General features: G+C 43.4%; 1 protein-coding gene across 1 annotated transcript in view; it reads left to right on the top strand.

Annotated features, from left to right (window-relative positions):
* Positions 1 to 527: 527 nt before the first annotated feature.
* LOC139650512 (pyruvate carboxylase, mitochondrial-like) overlaps positions 528 to 25,423 on the top strand; it is a 269,814-nt gene continuing 244,918 nt past the window's right edge. The window contains exons 1-8 of the mRNA XM_071527203.1: positions 528 to 666; positions 4,507 to 4,600; positions 5,308 to 5,398; positions 8,411 to 8,576; positions 8,791 to 8,936; positions 11,811 to 11,928; positions 12,917 to 12,984; positions 15,013 to 15,096. Coding sequence (XP_071383304.1) covers positions 528 to 666; positions 4,507 to 4,600; positions 5,308 to 5,398; positions 8,411 to 8,576; positions 8,791 to 8,936; positions 11,811 to 11,928; positions 12,917 to 12,984; positions 15,013 to 15,096 — 906 coding nt within the window. The remainder of the gene's footprint in view (positions 667 to 4,506; positions 4,601 to 5,307; positions 5,399 to 8,410; positions 8,577 to 8,790; positions 8,937 to 11,810; positions 11,929 to 12,916; positions 12,985 to 15,012; positions 15,097 to 25,423) is intronic.

Below are 25,423 nucleotides of genomic sequence, written 5' to 3'. Positions count from 1 at the left end.
AGAGAAAGTGATCCTCTCCAATTGTTTAACTTCTTCCTTATAAAGTCCTGCTCAACTTTAAATCACCAGCCTCCAGTGGTGTTGATAGCTTTTCTCTATTCCTGATACATGCAGGTTATAAGAAACTATGCAGCAGTATATGTAAGCTTTTGGACATGACGTGTTTTGTTGGACACAACTATGACGCAAAGATTCAATCGCTTTTGACAAAAATGATTCACTGATTTGACTTTTGGGTTGTCTTGGCTGTTACTAGAGAACTGAACCATGCATAGCAGTTTGACCTGGTTCTTAGATTACACTTAGGACACAGATATCATGTCAAAACAAAGAATCATCCATTAACTGTGTGTTGGTGTGTATGTAACAATCTCTCAAACGTACACATTCCCTGATCCATGTGTTTCCATCTGTATCTTGCTCTCTTCCTGTCTGCCTCCCTCCCTCTATCACAGTTTAGAGGTATGGTTTGTGTGTATGTTAACCAGTTTCTCTCTCTCTCTCTCTTTATCTCCCTCTCTCTCAGGATGTTGAGGTACCGTGCGGTTCGTGGCGGCCTCGGCCTGTTGGCCGTCAGGAGGGCGTGTCTCCTCTCTCGCTCCGCCCACTCTGCCCCGAAGAGCGCAGAGTATCGACCAATCAAGAAAGTTATGGTGGCCAACAGAGGTGAGGCCTCACCCATGTCCTGTCCGATAGTAATTCACCATTGATGAAGACGACAATACTGACCGTATCGATGAAGCAATTAAGACTGAGAAAACTGAGTTGAAGTTGGCTTTTTTGTTGCCGTCTCATTTATAATGTTATAAAGATTTGACATGAAAATATTTCTGAGCAAAAAGAACAGACTATCAGCCTTCTTAATCATTTCTATCCAACGTTTAGTTTGCTATGCTGCATGCTGATATTTAAACACACAGTGTATGTTGGGTGGATCTGCACCTCTTCATTCAAATATATTATCAAAGCTAGAATCAAATCAGCACGGCACTACCTACGTCGCCTGGAATCTCAATGAAGTGCGCTGCATTTATTTTCTGCAAAACAAATTTGAACCAACCAGAAGTGAAAAACATTCATTTCTTGTCTCCTAAACTGCCAGTAATCACCATAAATGAGGTCTACATTACTGAAATTGCAGTCCGGATGAAGAATGAATGAAGTCTGATGATGGCCGTGAAGCCGAAACATAAATTTGAACAGAAATCCAATAAAAGAGCTTTATGCGCCCGAACATGGAAGTTTATTTTCAGATGGTCGTAGCACTGTCCTCTCCTCTCCCGATTGCGGTCTGGATGGAAATATAATTATAGACGAGGCTGGAGTATTTTTTAAACACTAGGCAGTCGACACCGTGGTCGTTCCACGCAGGATAAACATCATTGATGCGCTCTGGTAATACTTATAATCACTGGACCTCCTACTGCTAATGGCAGCGCTGTCCAGAGAGGGCTTCAGTGTGTAATTAGAGTGACTCTGTGAGGTGATGTGTGGGATTTGAGTGGCAAGTGAATGTATTCATGCGTTTTATTCCAGTTGCTTTTAAGGACTCCCCATTACATGCGTGCCTGTGTGCACATTTTAAATGCCTTATTAGAATCCTTTAATCCATCAGTTTAATTCAAATAGATTGTGGTCGCTGCCACATGTGCGCTCACACGCACACACACACGCACACACACACACACACACACACACACACACACACACACACAGCATTGCTTCTCATCAATCTCTCTCCTTCACATCGGCATGACGCGATATCAACACTGCATTGGATCACATTCATCACATTAGAGTGCACCAGACCATGGTAGACTTGACTGTGTGTGTGTGTGTGTGTGTGTGTGTGGCCAGACCATCATATCATATCAGCCCCGATTCCACTTCACCAAGCACATCTCCTCTGTGCCATTGCTCCTGTCCTCTCTCACTACGTTCGCCTCTCTTCTCCTCTCTTGTCTCCTCCTCTCCTTTCTTTTCTCCTCTCTTCTTCCCTCTCTTGTCTCCTTCCTCCTCCTCTCTCTCCCTTTGTGCTCCCTGTCTCTTTCAACACTTGTCAGATGTGATTTTCTTCTCAGCCGCTACTGTCTCCCTTTTTGCCCTGGCGACTTTTCTCCTTCTCGCATCCCTCTCTTCATTTCCCCCTTTTTTTCCCTCCGCTGCTGTTCTCTTCTCCTCTCGACTTATTTGTCACTTTGTTAAACTTGCCAAACTCTGTTTCTCTCTGTACTTCAGTTGCTTTTTTTTTGTCAAGCCCCCTCCAGTTTCTTTTGACTGCTTTTCTTGTCCTTTTCACTTTTTCATTCGCCTTTCTATTCTTTCTTATTATTCCATTCAGTGTTTTCTTTTGATATCTCCCAGTGCTTAATTTGCATTCCGGTACTTATTTGCGTGGACCCGGCACCTCTGGTGGCATGAAAGTTTGCTTTTTTTTTAGTTTTTTTGTCTGTCATGTAATAATCCCAGTAGTTGACTCTTCTTTTCCCCTCCATTGCAAAAACTGAATTGGCTCATTTCCATATGAAGACAGGTGATTACCCTATTAGAAAGTAGCAGCAAGCGCATAGTAATCACGTCACATGAGTGAGCTGCTCTGCAGAGTGTGTTATGGTAAACTTCAAACATCGTCATGGCTAAAAGACAGTTGAATTTGCTGTCCATATGTCCGCTGTGTGGACTATTTTTGGAAAATTAGACAAGGTAAGCATGTTTTTTTTTGTTTGTAAACGTGTTACAGTTCTCTGCTGGGACAATAACATCTAAATTCATATTTGGATAGATGAAAACAGAAATTATTTGGAGTGCGGACCCGTAAGTCCCACAATTAAAAACGTGGGCATGTTACGTTGAGTGTCCAAAAATAATTGGTAATATAATTGGTTGAGTGAAGGGCTGTAAGCCCCACATCAATGTGGGCATTTCAAAACCAGCACGGTCCAGCTGAGTGTTGCTTTTAGGCCGACTTCTAGCTGCATGGCACGACCATGACACGTTTTATTGCTGTCATTTCATTATTCGCTGACATTCTTTCCTACGTTCAGAATAGATATCCTATGAAAGTATTTGTGTTGAATATTAATGCGTAACTACTCGAGACAGAATTTGTCTGGTAAATGGTTGAAGCCGTTGCAGTATCCTTGATGTGTTTATGTATGATTAGGATATCTCACAGCCAAGTATGCGGGCATTTTTATGTTGTGCACAGCGCGGTATATCTTTAGTCCACTACTTGAAGGGCAGGTTTGTAAAATTCCATCGTTTTGGACAAAATGAGCATCATGTAGCCTATACAATAATCAAATATTGTTATAACTCCCCAGTAGTCGGAGCTCTAAGGTCATATAGTCGGTCATTTAGTAATGTTTAGGCTGTTAGGTCTATAGTAAGCTGTATGGCTGCACTGAGCACCACCGTGCCTCCAATGCGCTTGTTGTCTTGATATGTTCGGAACCTTTTCACTCCAGACCGACTCACGGGAACACCGACCACTTGCTGTTCCGGGACCTCATCATTTACAAATTAAGCACTAATATCTCCCATTCTCTGAATTTCATCATCTGTTTTTCCCTTCTGTCTTTTCATGCCTGTCTCATCTTCTCCTCCCTGCCCTTTGCCCTCTTTTACTTTCTCCTTTCCTCTTCCACCTCTGACCTCTGTCTCCTGAATTCATGTTTTTCTCAATTTCTCTCTCTCTTTTCTGTCTTTTTAATGCTTCTCACCTGTTTTCAACACTGTCCTCTCCTTCACGGTAGAACAACACATCTAGCTAGTTTGCAGTGACTAAAGTTTTTTTGTTCCACATTTGTTGTTTGAAAAACAAGGATTTGACGCTTGTGACAGGAAGATAACAGGCAGTGTTTTGCTTGTCTAAAGCTCATATTTTACGCTCCGTGTTCCCAAAGTAAAAAAAAAAATCGGCAGAGCAGTGGTGTCTCCTGGTGTTTCGCACGGTGTGAGAGTGAGCAAACCAGATGGAATTGCCTTGTTTTCATATCTAATATATTGCATAAAATATTTAAGGTTTACTTTATTCTCTCAGCGGAGGGATTAGTTTTAGACGCAGCGCCACAGGATAGGAGAAAAGCTAGAGCATGTTCATAAATTATACACAGTGTGTGCGCGCATATACAGTATAGTGCATGTAAAAAGTAGACTGCACAGTCTCTGCCAAAACTGTGAGAACCATATACGTACCACAGTGATGAACGCCAAACACTTCCCTACACAATGCTGCACAGACTGACCATATATTAGATATCCGCCACACACAAACACACACACCCACACACACAGAATCTGTGAATCTGTGGCTCAAAAATAGCAAAAAAATCCAAATAATGACAACAAAACAGAAAGTAAGAAAGGGCAACTTTCAAGAAGGAAGGGGAAGAAATAGAGGCTGGTGGACAAATTAAATGAAAGCAAAAAATGGACAAAAGGACAACAGTTGACTGGAATATGATGAAGATGACACCTCATGTATTTCCTCCTCCTCTCTTGCAGGTGAGATAGCCATCCGTGTGTTCAGAGCCTGTACCGAGCTGGGGATTCGAACCGTGGCCGTCTACTCCGAGCAAGACACCGGACAGATGCACAGGTACAAACCTCCACCAGATTAGAGTAGAATAAGACCACGCTGGCTTATGTAAAGCAGCATAACGGCTGCCGGTGTTTAATATCGACTGCAAAATACTGAGGCGTTTGAGATTGCTAACGGCAATTAAGGAGGACTGGGAGTATTTTTCGCCTTGCTAGTGGTTGGAAATGGCTAATTCTTTGTTGTGCAGTCTGTATTCAGAGGCGAAAGGTAAGTGTAATTGTATTCACGTTACAAACATGCAGGTGATCAGATTGCTTTGTTTAGATGCACAAACATCCTGACCCTGCCTCACCGTAAGCTTTTCCAGCACACCGGACGTTAGAATTCCTCTTTTTATTTTTGAAATGTCATTGGATGACTAATAAAACTCTTGACAGGCATGCAGTTCCACCTGCTACTGCCCATCCTCCCTCGTTCCGTCTTCCCTTTATTTCCACCGGTCCCTCCCTCCATCTCTAAAAACTAAAAAAGGCTGATTAGGGTAGTCATTTGAATAATCATAGGGTTCTTTATTTGACTAAACACTGGTGCCTGGGGGTTGGTGAGCTGGAAAGTGCTGCCCTGAAACTGTAATTGTTGTGTGGTAGGGGAGAGTTAGTCCCAGACCTGTGTGTGTGTTTTTGTCTTTAATTAAGGCTAATTCCTGGTTTTCTTTGCCTCTTTCCATCCCTCTGACATTAAATCTTCTGCACTCTTCTTTACAGGCAGAAGGCAGATGAGGCTTACCTGATTGGGAAAGGCCTGCCGCCTGTTGCTGCATACCTGCACATTCCTGACATCATCAAAGTAGCCAAGGTAACGATCATCCACCGCAAGACTCGGTCTCGCCGGTTTCCACGCCTCAGTATAAAGCCTCTGATATAAGCTTGTTTTGTCCACGGTGCTTTGTACCGACCACCTGTCTTTGGAGTCAAAGAAAGGACAACTGTTGCGAGGAGACAAACTGAGCAGTCTGGAAGGTCATAAGCTCCGTTACACCTCACTGACCAGCTGAACACCAACACATCTCCAACACCCGCCTCCCTCCGTGTGTTCGGACGCAACCAAATACAATCCATAAGGAAGATTTAAATTACGAGCCCTGGGAATATGTAGGTGACGTTTTGGTGGACTCAGAAGATATGTAAACTCTTAATGAATATCTACTTTCCTCCCCATCTGCTTAATGCATATGTTAGTCCGATGACTGAATTGGCAAAGAACCGATCACAGGCCATGTGGACTTGTAGCTCTACCCGCACACCAAGGAGAGCAATTTTAATATTCACCAGAGCTAGCTGGTACCCGCATCTACTATGCTGAAGTCGGAAAGTCTTACTCCTCTTAATTTTTCATGCAATACCTGATTAATTCATGTTAAGGTATGCCGATTTTTGGTATAGCCAACCTCTTCCTCCCTTGCTTCCTTCATTCCTACCTAACCTCCTCCCTACTTGCCTTACTTCTTGCCTTCCTTTGGCTAGATGATTGTATCTTCCCTAGCCTCCTTGTTTCCTTCCCTAAGCTGTAACGCCTCCATTTTTACCTCCAACCATCCGATCATTTTCATTCCTCCCTCTTTTCCCTACCTCTCTCCCCTTTGGATTGAGGAAAGAAGGGGAACTTCTTCTCTCCATCCATCCCTTCCACACCTGCCCTCCCTCTTTAGCTCTTCCTTCCCTTGCTCCATCATTCCCTGTCACCTTCTTTCCCTCCCTCCCTCCCTCCTTCCTCAGTGACTAAGTTTACATGCAGGCTTGAAAAGGGTTATCTGTCTAAACCGACTAAAAAGCAATTCGGTGCCAACTGCTCACATTCATAATGGAGCATGCAATCAACATGTTTATAGCTGGTGATTGGAATAATCACATTTGGGACTGATAATTGCCAAAACTATGAAGGCCCAAGGCTAATACGGATGAGAAACCTCAATACAGATTCTTTGTAAACCTAATATGTGGCTCCATAGTCTTTTCTCCCCACAAATGTGCCACATCACTGTCTATATACTTGTAGTGTGTGAATGAATAATATGCAAGAGCATGCGCCAATTCTGATGAGAAGGCCGATTGAAGGTTTACATGACTGCAGTCGGATCGGATGAGCGGATTGTCAATCGGATAATCCAGCACTTCCAAAAGGATTGCATTTTCCACTGGATTGCTGTTGGTCGGTTTTTCTAAAACGATTAGGTGAGTTCCTGCTGTTGGGAAATGAAATAGACAAATTAATATGATTATTTGATTGCATGTTAAAATAGTCAATGAATACCTCCCTCCCTTTCCTTCCATTTCTTCATCACTCCCTATTTCCTTCTCTCCTTTCCTGCCTGTTACGACTTATCTCTGTGTTAAATCAGATTTATTTCCTGTTACCTCCTTTCCCTCCCATCTTCCCTCCATCTCTCCAGCACAGGCTGCCAGTTGTTCATTATCATTTTTCTGATCAATCTCTCCTGGTTTATAATTTTCTGCGTGGGCATGTGGTCAGCCAGCCAAGTTGGGGGGCCTTCGCCGTCCAACTCATTTCTCACAATCCGTCTGCCTATCTGGGAGCCCAGCCACCCCATGCCAGCAAGGAGGGAGTGTGTGTGTGTGTGTGTGTGTGTGTGTGTCTCCTCTGAATCTTCTCTCTCTTTTGCTCACACTCTTTCTCCATCTCTCTCCTCCCTCCTTCACATTCTGTGTATGTTTACCTCTCTCTCGCACTGTGTATCACTCTATTACTGTGTGGCCATCCGTCTCTGTCCCAATACCTTCTGCTGAGGAACATGTGTATGTGTGTGTGTCTGTGTGAGTGTATGTTCTTGCCATCTTGCTTGCGTGCATGTGTTCTTGCGTGTGTATGTGTGTTTGCGTGTGCACCCGGGTGTTTGAACCAGCCTGTGTGTGAATCTAATCTACATGTCTCACCGTGTCCGTGTGGTAGGTGGGTGGGTGTACCTGCCTATGTGCATGCACATGCTACAATTTATGTGTGTGTGTGTGGGGGGGGGGGGGGCGTCTCCACAGGTCCGGTCTGCCAGTAACAGCTCCCTTAACAACGGGACAGCCCATAATTATAGCCCGCCTCGTATCCAAGAGCAGATGGCACGTACTGGTCCAGAGATGGCTCTATCTGTCAAGCTAGGCAGCTATCTGTGTGTGTGTGTGTGTCTGTGATTGCATGCTTCTCAGACTCTTGTGTGTGTGTATGTCTGTCTGCTAGTCTCCTACTGGTGTCCATTGACTAGATGATGATTAGGATGACTGTAACTAAAATAGAACGATAACAAAATGTACCGTTATCCCTCGGTTCCTACTGTGTGTGTGTCTGACATGTAACTCACAGTTCACTGTCCAGTCTGCAGTGTGTAAGGCGTGTGTGTGTGTGTGTGTGTGTGTGTATGTGATCACTCTCCGTCTCCCTCACTCCCAAATGTAATAGCGAGCCAAGCATTAACTGTGGCCCACAGAGGCTCCGTGTTTAACAGCGCTCCTGTTGCCAAGCTGCGTTACATCCGTTCCTCTTGGCTCCACTGACAAATATTACATGTTTAGCACATATTCTGGTGATATTTTCATTAAAGCCCAACTTCAAGTGTGAACAGAAGATGTGGGCGGACCACTGCATGCTAAAACATGAGACAAGTGTTTGAGAAAGTCACTGGTCACACTATAAACTGATAAATTAACATCTACATCTAAGGAGGCTGAAGTTTTGACCTTTTGTAGACAATTGTTCTTCTCGCAAGTGCAAAAATACATCAGCCAATGTCATGCAATGGAATAAATTATTTTCTGTCATCCCCCCCCTCCCTTCTCTGTCCATCCCTCGTTCCCTCTCTAGGACAACAATGTGGATGCCATCCACCCAGGCTACGGTTTCCTCTCCGAGCGCTCAGACTTCGCCCAGGCCTGCACAGACGCAGGGGTGATGTTCGTCGGGCCGAACCCGGAAACAGTGCGCAAGATGGGGGACAAGGTGGAGGCTCGCTCCCTGGCTATCAACGCAGGTATGAAAGGGGACGACTGGAGGAATTGGGGTCAGGGTTTTGGCCCAGGACCTTTTGTTGCATGTCGCCCCCCTCTCTCTCCCAGTCTTTCCTGTCTATCTTTACTTAGAGCTGTCGAAAATGCCAAATAAATTGCTATATGTAGCCCCTTTTTAAAATATCATATTTCTCACTCCATGTGCATCCACTCAGTGAACCCACTCTCTCTCTCTAGGTGTACCTGTGGTCCCAGGAACAGACTCGCCCATCTCCAGTCTCAACGAGGCGCAGGCCTTTGCCCAGACCTACGGCTTCCCCATCATCTTCAAAGCGGCCTACGGCGGAGGAGGTCGAGGCATGAGGGTGGTCAGGGAGTACGAGGTGAGGAAAGAGCGCACTGTGAAAACCATCCACACTGTATTTGCTGTATAGGTGTTAGTCTTGGTCTCTGCTTACCTGAGTCAGTCAGTGGTGTAAAGGATTGTCATTTTCATAATAATTGTGGGACAGCTTTTGATTTGATGTAGTTTTTAACTGTACAAAACCTCAAAACCCTGTTGTCACACTTAAGCCTGTCAGCCACTGCTCTACACGCACATGTCTGTGAAAGATGGCCAGAATTTTAACAGCTTGCTCTCACAACATAAATCCTGTCCTGACACTTGTCCGCCAAAGAGAAAACAAACCGGACTTGTTGGCCGTCTTCGTGTCTGCATCTTGAATTGTGGTTTTCATTTTCATTAATTTTCTGTTTGTGTTGAATGAAGGTGAAATTGCTAGGAAATTACAGCCAGGCCCCTTATCTCTCTGCCCGCCAATCACCCCCTGCATTTCAGTGTGTGTTCTGAAATTGCCTCTGTCACCTGGCAAAGCCTCCGACTGATCGCTGTGTGTCGGAGCCTCTTTTCTCCCGCTTCAGTCCTGCATGGACATTTTGATAATAACGTCTTAGAATATTGCAAGTGTCGTGGGATTTCTTTAAAAGTCACCTTTTCGGGAGCGGAGAGAAAAGTGACCCTTTTTTTCCTCCCGCTACATTTTGAATAACACAATTTCCCTCGCCTGGCTTCATTCACGGGCCACAATGAGAAATCTTTTTACATGGGGTGGGACAATATTAGCGGTCAAATACAGAAGACAAAACTGTAGGACATCCTCATTTTCTTCAGGACATCAACAATATATAAAGGGGTGTAATGTCATCTGTCCTTTGGTGGATGCTTTCATCCAAAGTGTCTTGCAGTGTTGCGAGCACAGCTTTTAATATGGGTGGCCCAGAGGGGCATGGACCCCCTAACACTGGCAGTGTTAGGGGGTCCACCAGTCCATTAGAGCTATGCCCTTACCCATTGAACTACACAAGGAATGGCAGTGCTGGTGCCACACTGTAGTCACTGAGCCACGCTATTCAGCAATCCATTGGAAAGTATGACCTTTTCTGAGTTGTACCCCAATCCAATTAATTAGTTGTTGTTGACATTTCTGGTTATTCAGTGGAGTCACACAGGCTTCAGTAGCTCCATCTGATGAGCAGACCAAAGTGATGTGATGCGAGTGCAAAGAAGTTTCTCATCTTTGCAGCGCGGGGGGCGACGGGGAGCGGTGCGAAAGCTGACTTTTTATTGAGATAAGTGCAGCTTTGGTGGGTCATTTGTATGTTTAATTTACCAGGCAAGCTTTAATGATTCAGAACATATCTTAAGGCTTGTTCTGCGACATATGTATGTTTGCTAATAAGCAAAGCAACATTAAACTGCCAGGCCTTTGCTTGGAGTTTGATGTGATGTGCTCTCCCAAAGAGGAGTAGAAAGGGAGAACGGCACGTATGAAGGCTCCAGTGGCCCGAGCTGACAGTCGGGCTAAACTGATGTGAGGGGAATGCAATGAGTAGTTTCTCCCTTTTTACACAGATGGCGATACACCAGTAATGTGAAAAATGTTAATTCAAATGCTCAGTGCCGGGTCTATAACTTGGGATTCCAGTTCCACCACTTCGAATTGAATACCGGTTATAAGACAATACTGTTATCAATGGGCTTCCATGTTGAATGAATGCACATTTCATTATATGGTAGTTATTTCTCTGTAACAGGCACCTGGAGTGCTAGAATGCTTATTTAATTATTAATTTGCACATATAAAATGATAAAACAGAAGAGAAATTAAGATTGTGCAGGTGAAAAAAAAACAGGCTTATACAGTATATCTTCTGATGCACTTTGACACATCATGAGTGATGTAAACTGGAGTCACTGAGTGTTTTTGGGTCTTGCAGCATCACACACCCTCACCCAGGCAGCCCAGCCAGGGGGGATCAGTCCCTGGCTTGTGTCTGAGTAGCATGCACAGTCCATAGAGACCGATCGGCCGACCCTCTACAGCCCGTCCCTGCTGGCGGCACCAAATCTCCTGCTTGGCTCTCTTCCTCTCGCTGGCCTGCTTCTACATCTGAAAGTCCCGGGGAACGGTCGGCTCCAGCCTGACCACCTGTCTCAGTGTTTCAGACAGCAGCTCGATTTGTGGCTGAAGTATGGTCGTCGCGGCGACTTCCCGGAGTTACCGGTTGTCCTCCTGCTGCCAGTCTCGTGCTGTTTTTTCCGAGAAGCCGCTTTGATGAAAACATTGGCCCGTCTTTCTATGCGGAGGAGCTCGCTTTGGGTGACGCAGATGACGTTGGCTACAGCCTTCAGCACCTGGTTGGGACGCTGAGGATGTCCTGCAGCATTCCTCTCCTGAGGCACAGGGGGGCGCGAGGGTGACTCAGGCTTGGCCCGGCAGAAGAGATCGGACGGTGCTGGGCAGGACAGCAGAGAGCGTAGACTGACACACACAGATTGAGTCATGACCTCGACACGCTGAGGCTTGACCTTTCGGAGCTCGGTCTCGCAGATCATGGGGAGCTGCTTGTTCCCAAAGGGCATATGTAAAAAATATTTCACTTCAAAGGAAAGAAAGGAAAATTCGAAATTGAGTAACAGACACTGAGAACAAATGAAAAACAAGGAAGAAAATGATACAACAAAAACATGCGTGAATGACGGGAAGGGAAATACTGTATGAAATAGTTATATCTAATATATTAGATGAGTAGACAAATGGACCTAATGCAGAAATGAAATGACTCTGAAGCAATTAGACCATGACCAAAACTCCCTGAAAACTGTACAAATGAAATTCTTTGTCTCGGTTGCCCGCCTGCCTATCGAAGAGCAGAGATAACTCAGACATGTATGGATTTTCTTTTTTATTTGTCAGGAACTGGAGGAGAATTACCAGCGGGCCTACTCCGAAGCCTTGACAGCTTTCGGGAACGGCGCTCTGTTTATTGAGAAGTTTATTGAAAAGCCGAGACACATCGAAGTACAGATCCTGGGTAAGTGCGCTGGCACGCTCTTTGTGTCGGTCTTTATGTACGTGTCGAGTCTTTGTGTGTATTGATGGACGTTCATGAAGAAACCGTGATGCATAGAAGTCATTGTCCTCGATAGGAGTGATAAGGGAGAGAGAGACAGAAGAACAGTGTGTGTGCGCGTGTGTGTATGAGATTTATCGGCCAGCAGAGCTTTGTCCGGCTATTATTTCTCCTCATTATGGAGAACGTAACTGCACTCCCACTCAATATTATAGAACTGAAATTCAACTCGCACACTTATTGGAAGTGTGTATATGTGTGTGTGTGTGCGCGTCTCTGCGCACACAGTGAGTGTGTGTTTTACATTGTGAATGTGCATTTGTGCGTCCATGTTTGTATTTTTGCACGTGTATGTGTGTGCGTTTGTGTAATTGGATGTGCATCTGTATGTGTGAATGTGTGCACATTTAACTACTTGAGTGTTTTGTGTGTGTGTCTGTGTGCTTTTGCGTTAGTGTGTGTGTTTTGTGTGTGCACAGTGGTGAATGTGTGAGCTTTTGCCCCGATGTAGCTCTGTGTGTGTGTGTGTGTGTGTGTGTGTGTGCATATGTAGTCGCTGTGATTAATTAGTGTCTGCCGGGCATGCAGGGGATTTTCTGAATTTTCTGAATTACCTGTTAAAAGCCGCGTCTTTCTCACCCCTCCTGCTTTTTCCTGTCCTCCCTCCCTCACTCCTTCCCTCCCTCCCTCCCTGTCTTCCTCTATCCCCCCCCTCCTCTCCCCTTGCTTTTGCTGTCTTAAACCTTCTCCACTCCATCCCTTTGTCTCTCCCTCCTTCCCCAACCTTCTACATCACATTTTGTTTTCTCTCTCCTCTCCCTTTCTGCCTCTCTCCTCTTCTCTCTTCCCTCCCTGTTCATTATCATTTATTTATCTTTTTCCTCCCTTCCTATATCCCCTCCCGCATCTCTCTCTCTCTCTCTCTCTCTCTCTCTCTCTCTCTCTCCAGGCGATAAGTACGGTAATGTCATCCACCTCTACGAGAGAGACTGCTCCATTCAGCGGAGGCACCAAAAGGTGAAGTTCTCAATTTAAAATTCATATAACCCAACCTAGTCATTGAATTTATTTAAAATTATCTTTATGGCATTTCTGCTGTATTAGGAAGATTAGCATAAACTGGAGGGTGATGGGGGAGGGGATGTGGAGGGTCCTGCAAAGGTCATAAATTGGAATCAAACCCACAAGCAGCGAATATACAGAAGGCCCTGTTTTACATTTATATAACCAATCAGTTCAATTAAGCAGCATATTAATAAATAAGATGATTACAGTTTAAAATGACGACCCTGGGTAAAGAAAAATATGTCTTGAGCAGCAGGGGGTAAGAGGATTATATACCAATAAAATGTAGCCACTGCTAATGCTGTGTGAATGGGAGTCTTAGCAATAACTGCAACATTTTACATAATTGTCAGCCAAATCAACTTGAATCAACAAAAAACCCGTTTTCTTTGAGAATAGTTGAGATTTATGACTCCCATTCATTAGTGGTGGCTCATTCTACCCAAATTTTCTAGATTATTACCGGAGAATGAACCCGTGTGTCCCAGCTTCACCTGGTTCTTGGACTACAAAGCAACATCTGAATGCTGCACCAACACAAAAAGGAATTGTCATCTAATCGTCACTCGGCATAACAATGCTTTCATCACAAGACGCTGATTAGCATGTGTAATATTTCATTACATATTGTCACATCAATACTGTTTTTTTAATCATATTTTTTCATCACTTTCTCCCTCTCCCTTTAATCAAATTATAGATGATAATCATATTAGCGGCACTGTTCATGCCAGCGCTGCTGCTCTTTGATTCTGCGAGACTTAATCTGCCTTTGCCCTTAATCTAGGATCTTTTTGAATTTCAGGAACAAGAATAGTCTCTTGTTGAAATAGATTTTGGATGGCGGAGCGCTGATGGAATATTTTTAGCTCTTTTGGGTGTCTCGGAAGTGATTGTTATACTTCTTGGATAGGGTTCTTTTTTTAGTTTTCGATAAGATTTGATAAGAATTTTAATCAAATTTTTGTGTATCTGCTTTTTTCAATCAGACACGGGTCATATTGTTTTGAACTGGATTCAATTATCTCTCCAAGATAGGTTGATCTTGTCTGACAGAGTGGAACGAAACAGATCAGCCCCCAAAACTGTAAACCCCACCCACCTACCCAGCAGCCTCGCCAGACCAAATGAAACGCTGAATGTGATTGAAAATCATTCAGTTCATGTTGTGTGTGTTTTACTAAAGCCGTAGTGACATCTACTCTTACAAAATGATAGCTAGCACGGAATAAACACAAATTACGGTACTTGGTTGTCAAAATGAAACGTATATTGGATCCTCTAGGTGATGGCTTTCTTCCAGAATGGTAATATAGTATTTTGGAATAGAGGAATCGAACTGGGAGCTTTCTATAGCACCATTCATACACCATATACAACCTCTGTAATGCACTAGTTGAACATTTAAATGCTAGTTGGCAGTGACATCTTTTAGAAAATTCCATGCAAAATTCAATTCTGTTTTTTGTTTTCATCCAAATTTTACAGAATGAATTGGTAAATAGATACCTATTAAAATAAAGTAATGCTTTGAAGGTGATGAGTAGATCATTGTTGTTTTTTAATTTAAAATGTGCCAGTCTGACATAGGGCTGGGCGATATGGTTGAAATCAATATCATGATAATCATAAGGATATTTCTCGATATCACTATATATCACGATATGGTTCATGTATGCAAAATCACGTTAAATAATCATAAAGTGGTGTCAGACAAAACTGAAATATTCAAATAATATTCCTACCATACCTCATTTTATCAGAGTTTTAAAGTAAAATTTGCTTGTCATCATCAATTCAGACAGCAGAAATGTGTGTCACAATATTAAAATTTCTTCATATCATCACGATATGATGACGATAAACGATAATATTGAATTATTGCCCAGCCCTAGTCTGACATTGTCAATACACAGTGTTTCTGTTAGGAGGGATGCTGCCAACGGGACATTATCAATAAAGTTGTGTTGTGTTTTGAAGGTTGTGGAGATTGCGCCGGCTGTTCAACTGGACCCGCATCTGAGAGACCGACTTCACGCTGACGCCGTCAACCTGGCCAAACAGGTACGTACACACACACACACACACACACACACACACACACACTTGGGTAGTAAGCGGGTACACACGAACACTCTCCACCTTCACCTGCCTGAGAGTCCAAACATTAATTATGGAATTCAAAGAGCATAACTGAGGAGTTTTACACCTCATAGCTTCTCCATCCCTCCTTGCTGAACTTAGCTGTGTGTGTGTGTGTGTGTGTGTGTGTTTTCATACATCGTTTGTCAATGAGTTATTCATTGACTGGCCCTGAGTCAAAAATTTAATGCACTTGGGTGTTTTTCAGTGGGTGTCTGCGTGCACGTGGGTTTCTCAGTGGTGTGTCCTTGTGCATATGTATTTCTGAGATATTTGTGTGAGGGGGTTTTATGTGTGTGTGTTTCTTAGCCTTGTGGTGTTTCTACATGTGTGTTTCTACGGGGTGTGTGTTTGGTGTCCAGTATCGATCAGCAACAAAGCTCTAATGACATCTACTCAGGGAGTCTGTCTGTCAGAATGTGTCTCTTGTTATTCCTGTATGTGTCTGTCTTCTAGAGGGTCTTCTAGAGGCATTTCCCCAACGCTCAAGTTAACTAGAGCGTTTCATTACATTGGGAAAATGCTCCTGAATGAACAGAAGGGGAGAAAACGATTTGAAGGCTTTCATCACAAAACCCCTACATAATCATTTTTATTTATTTTTTTTTTTTTAAATCGCTGAGCTCACTGAATTAATAGATGTGTATTTGAATAATCTTCAGCGCTCATGTAGCTGTGCCCTTATGTTTAGGCAGCTAGTTCGGCGTTCATTCACCAGGAAGCAGAATTGCTTATAAGATGTCAAGGCAGGTACAAGCATGTTGAAGGTGCAATGACAGGCACAATGAGTTTTGGTCACACAAACTTGGTGCTGGTGAGTAAAGTGGAGGAGAAGTGGGTCACTGAAATAGAAAGTGATTTTCCAGCTTACTGTATTGAAGGTGTGTGGGCAAGTTCTGGAGCTTTTCGTCGTTCGCTCTACAGCCACCTGGATTCTCCCTGGGAATCTTAACAAGTTTCTTACCTGTGGTTCAAATGAGGGGAATATAACTGCTTTGCCATGCTGTGAAAATGAAAGTGACATTTGCGCTGGAAAATGGATGTCAACAATGCAGGCGGCAAATGCCATTTTGAAAATGGATGTTCCGACAATTTCTCGAGGTGAGAAATGTATTCGCCGTGTAGATTTCGATGACAATAGATGATGGTAATCATATACTTTCTGTTTAGGTGAAAATTGGAATCGAGATAAATTGAGGCATGGCGCGCGGGGGGGGGGAAAGCTCATCCTATATTTTTTAAAACATATAATTGCTGCTGTATTTAACCTTATGAGAATTACAGTCGATATCACAGGTGTTTGACTTTTGCATCAGCGAACAGTTGGCCCAACTATGGCGGCATCGCTTTAAAGTCAAACCTCATCTCTCAGAGGAGTGCCGGGGTAACGACCTTTTCAGGTAATGGCCCAGCTGAAGAATGAATAGCGGTAAGGAGGGAGGAGAAGAGTGGGAGAGAGGGATAGAGACAAGGATGGTGATTTGCTAAAGATATGACCTTGCTAATATTGATGGAGAAACAGTTATGTAAGACAGAGACGGAGGGAGAGAAAGATGGGAATTGCGCGCGCGCGCGTGTGTGTGTGTGTGTGTGTGTGTGTGTGTGCGCGCACGAGAGAGAAAGGGAATGAGCGAGCGAGAGTCGTGTTGTGACCTTGCTGTAGCAGTAGTAATATTTTTATTCTACAGTAATCTAACCACGCGATCACCCAGCTTGTCTGTTTAAAGTGACCAACCTTGTCACCTCGTGTGTGTGTGTGTGTGTGTGTGTGTGTGTGATGAGTTCTTGTCCATGCCTGTCCTCTGCATATTGTCATTTGGAGAGGGAGAGTGATTCCTCTTTTTAAATGACAATATATGGGTGACAGGTGCCAACAACAATTCATCACACACACACACACACACACACACACACTGATACACACCCGTTTCTATTACTGTACTTGAGAGGACCTTCATTGACTACATTCATTCCCTAACCTTAACCCTCTCCACTACATGTCGAACCTTAACTAATCCTAATTTTACCCTTAACCCTAAAAGTCCTAATTCACTTTATCTAGACCCTTTTAAAGAAGTGAGGACATGCCCAAATTTCCTTATGCTGAAGATCTAAAACTCAAACTGGTTCTCACAAGGATAGAAGTTCTTCTATTTTGGTACTTATGAGGAAGAAATGTCAGATTTGTCTGGTCCTCGCTTCTTTTAAGGGGCTGATTTAGGGTCAGAGCTTGGGTTAAGGGTTAAATTAGGATTAAAGTCCCCATGAATTAACTCCCATTATGTTTACTTCCTGGAAAACACAGTATATTTAATGGTGACTTCATGCTGCACTAGTAGGCGTAAATATACATTTCTAACCAATAAAACCATCAGATTTTTGAACAGTCCCGCCCCTCCGCACCCCTCCCATCAAATAAAATTCCCTTTCTCTCCCTGACTGATAATCCATTGGACTTTTGAATGATCCCTCACTGCATTATGACACACACACACACACACACACACACACACACACACACACAGACACACAGTCGAAGCATCTAAAACCTGCAGTGTTTGCTGATTTTCACTAGGGGTCTCTCTTTCTCTCAGCCTCTTCATTTTTCCAAGCCTCTCTCTCCTTCCACCCCTCTCTCTCAATCTCCCTCCCTCTCTCTGTCTGTTGCCCTCTCTCTCAATCTGTCTCCCCCCCCCCCCTCTCTCTCCCCTCCCTCCTGTCTTTGCATATCCCTGGCATGTGTTGTGATTGCATTTCACTTTGTGTCAGTCCCCACAGTGAAGTCTTCCACTTTAGAGCTGAGCCCAGCTCTCACCACAGGTATTGAAACCTGCTCCCTAAGCAACGCTGAGGCTGAACTTTGTTACTTAGATGGGTATTATTAGTGTGTGTGTGTGTTTGTGTGTGAGAGGTAAAGTGTGTGTGCAAGAATAAACCCCAGTTCTTGTCTATATGCACAAACACCCAGTCACCTCAAGTGACCACTTCTACAGGGTTTTCTATTCTTGTGGGGACATTCTGGCCTGGCAGAAACCTGAAAAACAACTCTTTGGTTGTTGCGAGTTAATGCACTCAGACACCTTAATGTGGCCAGTCTAATTTCCAGTGTAATTAGAGCCTTTTCATTGTTGGAATGTAATGGCATAGTGTTCCAGACATTTAACTGCTATTGTATCACTCATGCATGCGCACGCACATACACACACACACATACACACACACACACACACACATACTCTTACTTACTCACACAACAGCTACTTTCTTTTTGTGCTCATGCATACAGAAACACACATACTGTCTCCCAATCTTGCTCACACACACTCACAAAACACACATACTGCCTTGTGCACACACACACACACATAAAATATACTGTCTCCCACTCTTGGTTACGTGTACACACACATGCAGACGCACACACACACACACACACACACACACACATACACTCTTTCTCCCTCTCTTGCTTACACACACATACCCGCTGTTTCTCTGCTCTTATCTGGTCTTAATGGCGGCTCCATAGTGCTGGCGCTCTGCTCTCCTCCATCTTGCCGTCTCTGCGTATCTCCCATCTTCCATTATCAGCAGCCTCTATCTGAGCCTTTCAGTGAAACAGCGCTGTCTTTGAAATCACTGCAGGCCGCTGCGTTTCCTGATAGAATGTCCTAGAGAACAAAGTTGCCTGGCAACACCGGTTCCAGGAAGTAACCTCAGTTCTCAGTAAAAAGAGGTTTTAGCCCAAAGTGGAAATCAAGCCAGGGCATGCAAGAAAGTCACACTACTTGTGTTATCTTTATATATTTACTCATCTACTGATCTACTGATCAGAAAGCTGTTTTTTTATATACTTGTTTGGAAATGGTTTAGTAGCCATTTTTTTCCTCATCGTCTGACTGCCTTGCCTTTGCTCTGCTGTCTTTTTGTCCCTCACAGTGACATCAGAGGGAGGACTATGGATGATCATCTTCCATTCATCCATCACACATGATATCTCAGACACCCCTGATACAAATAACTAAACATTCTCATGCTGATTTTATAATGTATAGCTGTATTTTGTTTTGCTGTCAAAGGATAACTTGTGCATCTTGATACTTGTTGTATCGTTATCCGAATCCGATAGAGTGTGTTGTTTTATTTTAAGTGTTTTATTCCTGTACTCTAATAATTAGTAGTAGTAGTAGTACTAGTAATAATTATACAGTATGGGAAAACCCTGCATTGCAGTGTTCACCTGTCTTCATCCATTTTTTGTCATGTTTAGTTACAGAATTGTGGACACGTTGGTAGGAAAAAGAGTAGGAGTTTGTCAGGTTGATCGGCTCACTAGAGATAGAATGGACTTCCGATGAGTTGTTTACTGGCCGTCTGAATGCACCATTAGGGTTGATCAGATTAGTAACTAGTATTTTTCACATACTGCACTACATAGTGGATACTTGCTCACTGTTGTGCCACTATCTGGACATAGTAATATAGCAGACCCCACCTTGTTTACGAGCTTATAGTGCCACAGCTGGGAGCAGAAGCCTCATCCACATGGGGGTTTTCAGGCATTTTTTCTGAGTCAGCTGCCTTATGTATTGTGCCGCACTGTCTCACCTACACATCTTGGGGTTTTTCCAATGGATTTCAGAGCTGCCTTTTATGTTGCAGCTTGGCAGCAACGTATCTGCACTCTTTTCTACAAGTCTCTATATCATGACTGGGATTTGGCAAAGGCTTCCATCATGAAGTAGTACCACCAGTGGGGAATGTGCGGCTGTGATCCATCAAATCGCGAAAGTACAACTTTTTGAAGTGAATAAGCGTTTTTTATCGTGTCGGCTTCTGATGTGTTTTGGCATGCGCCCTCGTTGCGGTATTAGCTCCTTGGTAGGCCGTCTTAATGACTTTTTGTTCTGTTAATATTGACTTATTCTGCAATTTGAACTTTGCTGTAGTTCAGAGCATCAGCATAAGTGTTGTCATTGTGTTAGAATAAAGGCCTTGCCAAAACATGTCTCACATAAGACGTGTCACACCAAATGAAAGTAGCACTTAACAGTCCATTGAGCGGTTGTTAGCTAAATAATAGGCGCACCTCATTGACTATTAGCGTTTTAGTATGCATGTCGGCTTACCTTAGATGGCTGCGGGTACCAAAACTATCCGTCTAATTAGCTCAACATTTGTCTCGCTGTGTGAGAAGAAAGACAAGCAGGTGCGTGTTGTAGGTGACTTTCATGTTAGCGAGGCCGCGCTGTCTGTGCCTTTTTTCTTTCATGGTATATTTATCGGTTTAACCTTAAGACGGGGGAAAGGCGGGCAGAGTTGCTGTCAGATACTGTGTACTGCTTTAATTGGGAATTAAAATCTGGTCCCTGTGTGGGTGTGGAGTGTCAATAATTGAGACTCCATTGCCTTTTACGTACTGCGTGACGCAGTCTCACCCACTCAGCTTGGTTGGTATTATTTGGGCGGCGGAGAGGGAGGAGAAGTTTTTTTTTTGGCAGAAATTAGAAGGCAGCATTGAAGCTGGGCCAGAAAACAACTGTTCTCCCTTTTTTGCGCTCTCGTGGAGCGAGAGAAGTGGTAGAGGGCAGAAAAATCTAATTTGCTGCTGTGTGTTTTAAGTGTGAGACCGAGATGGAGAGAGAGGGCAGAGAGGGAGACGAGGATTTGAGAGCGGCGTGTGTGTGTGTGAGATGATTTTAAGGGAAAGCTTCATTTGCGTTTGAGAGTCGATGAAAAAAATCTCATTTGTTTCTTGTGTGTTTGCCTGCTTGTTCTCCCTCGATCCCCTGAGAAAACTGCCAATCAAAAGCCCAAATATGTCTACAGCTCATCACCAGACTCAACAAAACAATGGTGTGTATTTCTGTGTACCAGAGGGATTGCGCGGTGCTGTGTGTGTGTGTGTGTGCGTGCGTGCGTGCGTACGTGCGCCGCGCAGTCTCACCCACACAGTTTGTATTTTTTTTTTTTTTTTTTTAGGTCACGACTTTTTAGGCAGCTATTAGAAGTAACATAGCCTAATAGCTCTGACAGAAAGCAGCACTCCTTTTAGTACTGATGTGAAGTTAGACAAAGTGGGAGAAATTGAATTTGTGCCTGTCTGTGTCTGCAGCCTTGTATATTTTATTTGTGAAGAGCTTTCCCATGGACTTGAAGCACTTAAAATATATGGACATAGTGTTAAAGCAATGAAGAGGAGGAAGTTTGATTCAGTGTGTGTGTGTGTGTGTGTGTTGCATATACTGATTTAAATTTGTGCCTCAGTTTTTATGTGTGTGTGTGTTTCTGTCTGTAGTGTGAATATGTCTACAGCTTGACACCGCCCTCAACTAGATAATGCCACCTATCTGTCTGTGTGTGTCCATGGCAAATTGTGTGTATGTGTGTGGCATCAAACATTTCTTCGGAGTGTGTGTGTGTGTGTGTGTCTCTGCCGCCATTGTGTGTGGTATTTCTAGCCTTTTGACTCTATGTCCATCTGTTTGTAAGCTGTGTGTGTGTGTGTGTGTGTGTGTGTGTGTATGCGCGCGCGTCCGTCAATCCGCCGGGGTGTTAAACGCGGAATTAGTTCTGCTGTCAATCACCATGGCGACGGTGAGCGAAGAGATGACACGCTTTCTCCCTGACGAGTCGTGTCCCTGTTAGACAGACACACACACACACACACACACACACACACACACGGGGCTCCTCAGAAATTCAGATTGACATTTCGTTCCCGGAGGAGGTCAGTGTACTGTAAACATTATTACTACTTCCAGGCCCCTAAACACCCTGTGTGTGTGTTTGTGTGTGTGTGGCTGTGTGTGTGTTTTGTCCCATTTTTGACTTCAAAACCGCAAGCACTTTTCGCCCTGAAAGCATATTTTAATATTCCATCAGGAAAACCAGCATTTGGAAATGCGGTAGGTTAAAAATGTTCCATTGATTTCTGCGGTGCGTGTGTGTGAGCTTGTTTGTGCATCAGCCAGTTTTCTTCTTCATAAAAAAACAAAAACTAACTTTTTTTCTTTTCTATAATTTACTTGTTTGTGTCCTGCCTGCCTTGTTTTTTTTTTATCTCTTTGTCTCTTTTTCTCTTGACTTTGGTCTCATACTGTTTGTTTTTCTCTCTTTCTCTCTCTCTCTCTCTCTCCCTCCCTCTCTCTGTGTTTTCTCTTTGTGCCGTTTCCCTCTCTTCTCTTTCATCTTCAATGCCCTTTCACCATCTAAATCCACACGTTCTCTCTCTTTGCCTCTGTTTCCTCTTTCCCCTCCTCTCTGTCCCTCCCCTACTCCCTCTCTCTCTCCCCCTCCTTCTTTCCACTGCAATCTGCTTCTTTGTGTTTCAATTCATAGCTATGTTGCCAAAGCAGTGCACCTGGGCAACTGAGGTAGTTTCATAGACAATAGTAGAAATCTGTGACATTTTCATATAAATAAATGTATGTTTTGCTCCTCCCTATCATTGATGCAACACAACAGTGATTCAACCTGTTGCCAGTTCATGAAAGCTTTTACATTTGCCTTTCTAAACACCTGGTGTCTGGTAGCTCTGTCTTGGGAAAAATCCTCCCTTTACATTTGGCAATAGTGTTTTGTTTGGAATACATAGAAGAAGAACTGGGTAGCTGGCATGAGCAGCGATAGCCACCATGGCTGAACAGACAGAGAAAAGAGCGCCACCTATAGAAACTCAAACTGCATCAACAGACAATCCAAGGAAAAAGACGTCACAGTACTTATTAATGACAAATGATCTCTGAGAAGTGCAGTGCAATGAGCGCTTAGCAAAGATGTTGCCACAATAATGAGAATGTCACAGATTACCACTTATCACTTAACTAATAGCTAGTACTAAACAACACTGATTTATTTATTATGAGTAAGAATCTATTCTAAAACCATTCAGTAAGTAATTGCTTTCTCTCTTCTCTTCTTTCCCTCTCCTCCTCTTGCTCTGTTATTATTCTCCAATCTTTCTCTTCTCCTCCCTCCCTCTCCACTTCATTCCTCTACCTTTTCTTAGCCCTTCCATTCCCCTCATTTTGCTCAAAATCCATGTGTGTTGTCAGTGTGCTGCACTGTCTGCAGAAGACTGTCTGCCTCATCAACGAAGCCAAGATTGATTTAGCTGTGGAGTGTGTGTGTGTGTGTTGTTGGGTGCATACAGTATAGTCCAGGAGTCTTGCATGTCAGGGTTACATTGGCACTTGTGTGTGGATGGATGCTATTTTGAGCATCTATGGTTTGTGTCCTGGTGCATGCAGAAGTGTATGTGTGTTAGACTGTATTTGTGTGCTGTATTTGTAAGTTAAAGCCTATGAGTTAGTCAGTGTGACATTGAAATGGACTGTGTGTGTGTGACTGATCACCAATTGTGGACATCAGTGTGTAAAGAGAATGTGTGTGTGTGGAGTTAAGATGAGGATAAGGCTTTTTGGGAATAGAATCCCTCAGACGGGAAAGTCAGTGGTCTGAGACAGATTATCTAGAGAGGAGAAGAAAAAGATGGATGGATGGAGGGAGGTTGGAGGGTGAGAAAGCGATGAACAGGAAAGAGAGGAGCAAAGAGACGGAAATGGATGGGAGGAGGAGGATAAAGGGGAAGGATTGAGAGAACAAACCTGCAATGACAAGAAAAAGAAGGCCAAATTGAAAAAAGACACAGACCAGACGGGGCAGTCGGAGGATGCGGGGATAGAAGCAAGAGGTGGAGAGGGGGAAGAGAAGAGAGGAACGATATCGATTGTTTCTGCCAGCTGAGGGGGAAACTCAAGCCAACTGTGCTCTCTGAAATTAGAGACGAGGGAGAGAGGGATGGAGTGGAGGATGGGAAAGAAGACAGGAGAGAAAATGGAAGGAGGGAGCAGTAAGGAAAAGGTTTGATACTGTGTTATTACCACAATACTGAGTAATAACCACACTGAAAAGTACATGTTATACAGCATTGAATGGTCCCTGGAAAATTAACCGGTTCTTTTACTAGTTTGTCATCATTATCCTCATTGCACTTTACAATTTTGAGAATTGGATTAGTTCAGTTTATTTGCTCAGTGATAAAATATAGAGGCAAAGTAATAAAAAAAAACAGTGATAAAATGTAATGAAGAGATGCACCTACTAATTTATGCAGGTGAGATAAAAAAAAAAACCCAAGAGGCTTATTAAAACATTGTTTCAAGAGAAACAATCAAAACAACAGCAAAACATCTAGATGCCAAGCAAAGACACAAATGAATTGGATAACATAACCCACAAAATGATATGGGAAATGAAAATAGACCCAAATAGCCCTAAAGCAGGAAATGAAATCATAGGTCAAGTGAGAGTGGCAACGAGTGGGAGGCTGTATGCATTTGAGTTCGGTAATGAATGTGTGTGTGTGTGTTTGTTTCAGTGTCTGTGCCTAACACATGAGAGTGTCTTTTTCACATAATCAGTGCTCCCAGCACAGGCTTTTGTCTTGTGCGGCAATTTATTTAGTTAACTAGGATAATTACAGCACTTTTGATACTACAGTATTTCAGAATCATTGCTCTTCCAGCTGTCATATGGGTCGGTAATACAACTCTAACAGGGAAGGAGGGATGGTTTAAAAAAAGAAAAAGAGGGAGGAAGGATGAGAAGATGGAGAGGAGCGAACACTTGCATGGAAAGCGGAGGGATAGAGGGAGGGACAAAAGAGAGATAAAGAACGTGATAGCCATGGTAGAAATCGCTCATGCTGCATCTATCCTGCATTGCTACATGGCTTTGTTGAGTACTCAATTCTGCCAATGAGCAAAATGAGGTCTATTATGTATGGATAACTGCTAGCTGTTTCACATCTAACCATAAGTCCGGTCTATTTTGTTGATTTCTAATCAAGTTAAGTAGCGACACCTGGTGCCAAAAAGACGTTCCTCCTTGGTTACTGCAGAAAGAAACTCGGCCAACAAAGGTTAAAAACATGGACGAGTTTTCAAAATATTACTTTAATTCGGAGAGCATGAAACTTTTCATTGTTGGTTAGAGATTGATCTGTTGTACAGTGTAGCCATAGATGCTAGCTATAGACATTTGTATGGTTACAGTTCTGCTGCAGTGTAGCAATAGATGCTAGCTACAGACGTTTCTATGGTTGCAGTGTGCTACTATGTTTTTTGGTGGAAGCTTGTCAGTGGCTTTAGCTTGTAATGAAGTCTTTTGATATTTTATGTCAAATAATTAATGTCTTTGGTAAGTAGCCATGTAATAAGCGAGATAATGTTCAAGAAGCTGGTCA

The sequence above is a fragment of the Centroberyx affinis genome, unplaced genomic scaffold (assembly GCF_046629955.1).
Source record: "Centroberyx affinis isolate AG114_WGS23_722 - 3 ecotype Tasmania unplaced genomic scaffold, CSIRO-AGI_Caff_v1 ptg001499l_1, whole genome shotgun sequence".
Classification (NCBI taxonomy): domain Eukaryota; kingdom Metazoa; phylum Chordata; class Actinopteri; order Beryciformes; family Berycidae; genus Centroberyx; species Centroberyx affinis.
This window is presented reverse-complemented; position numbering and strand designations above follow the sequence as displayed.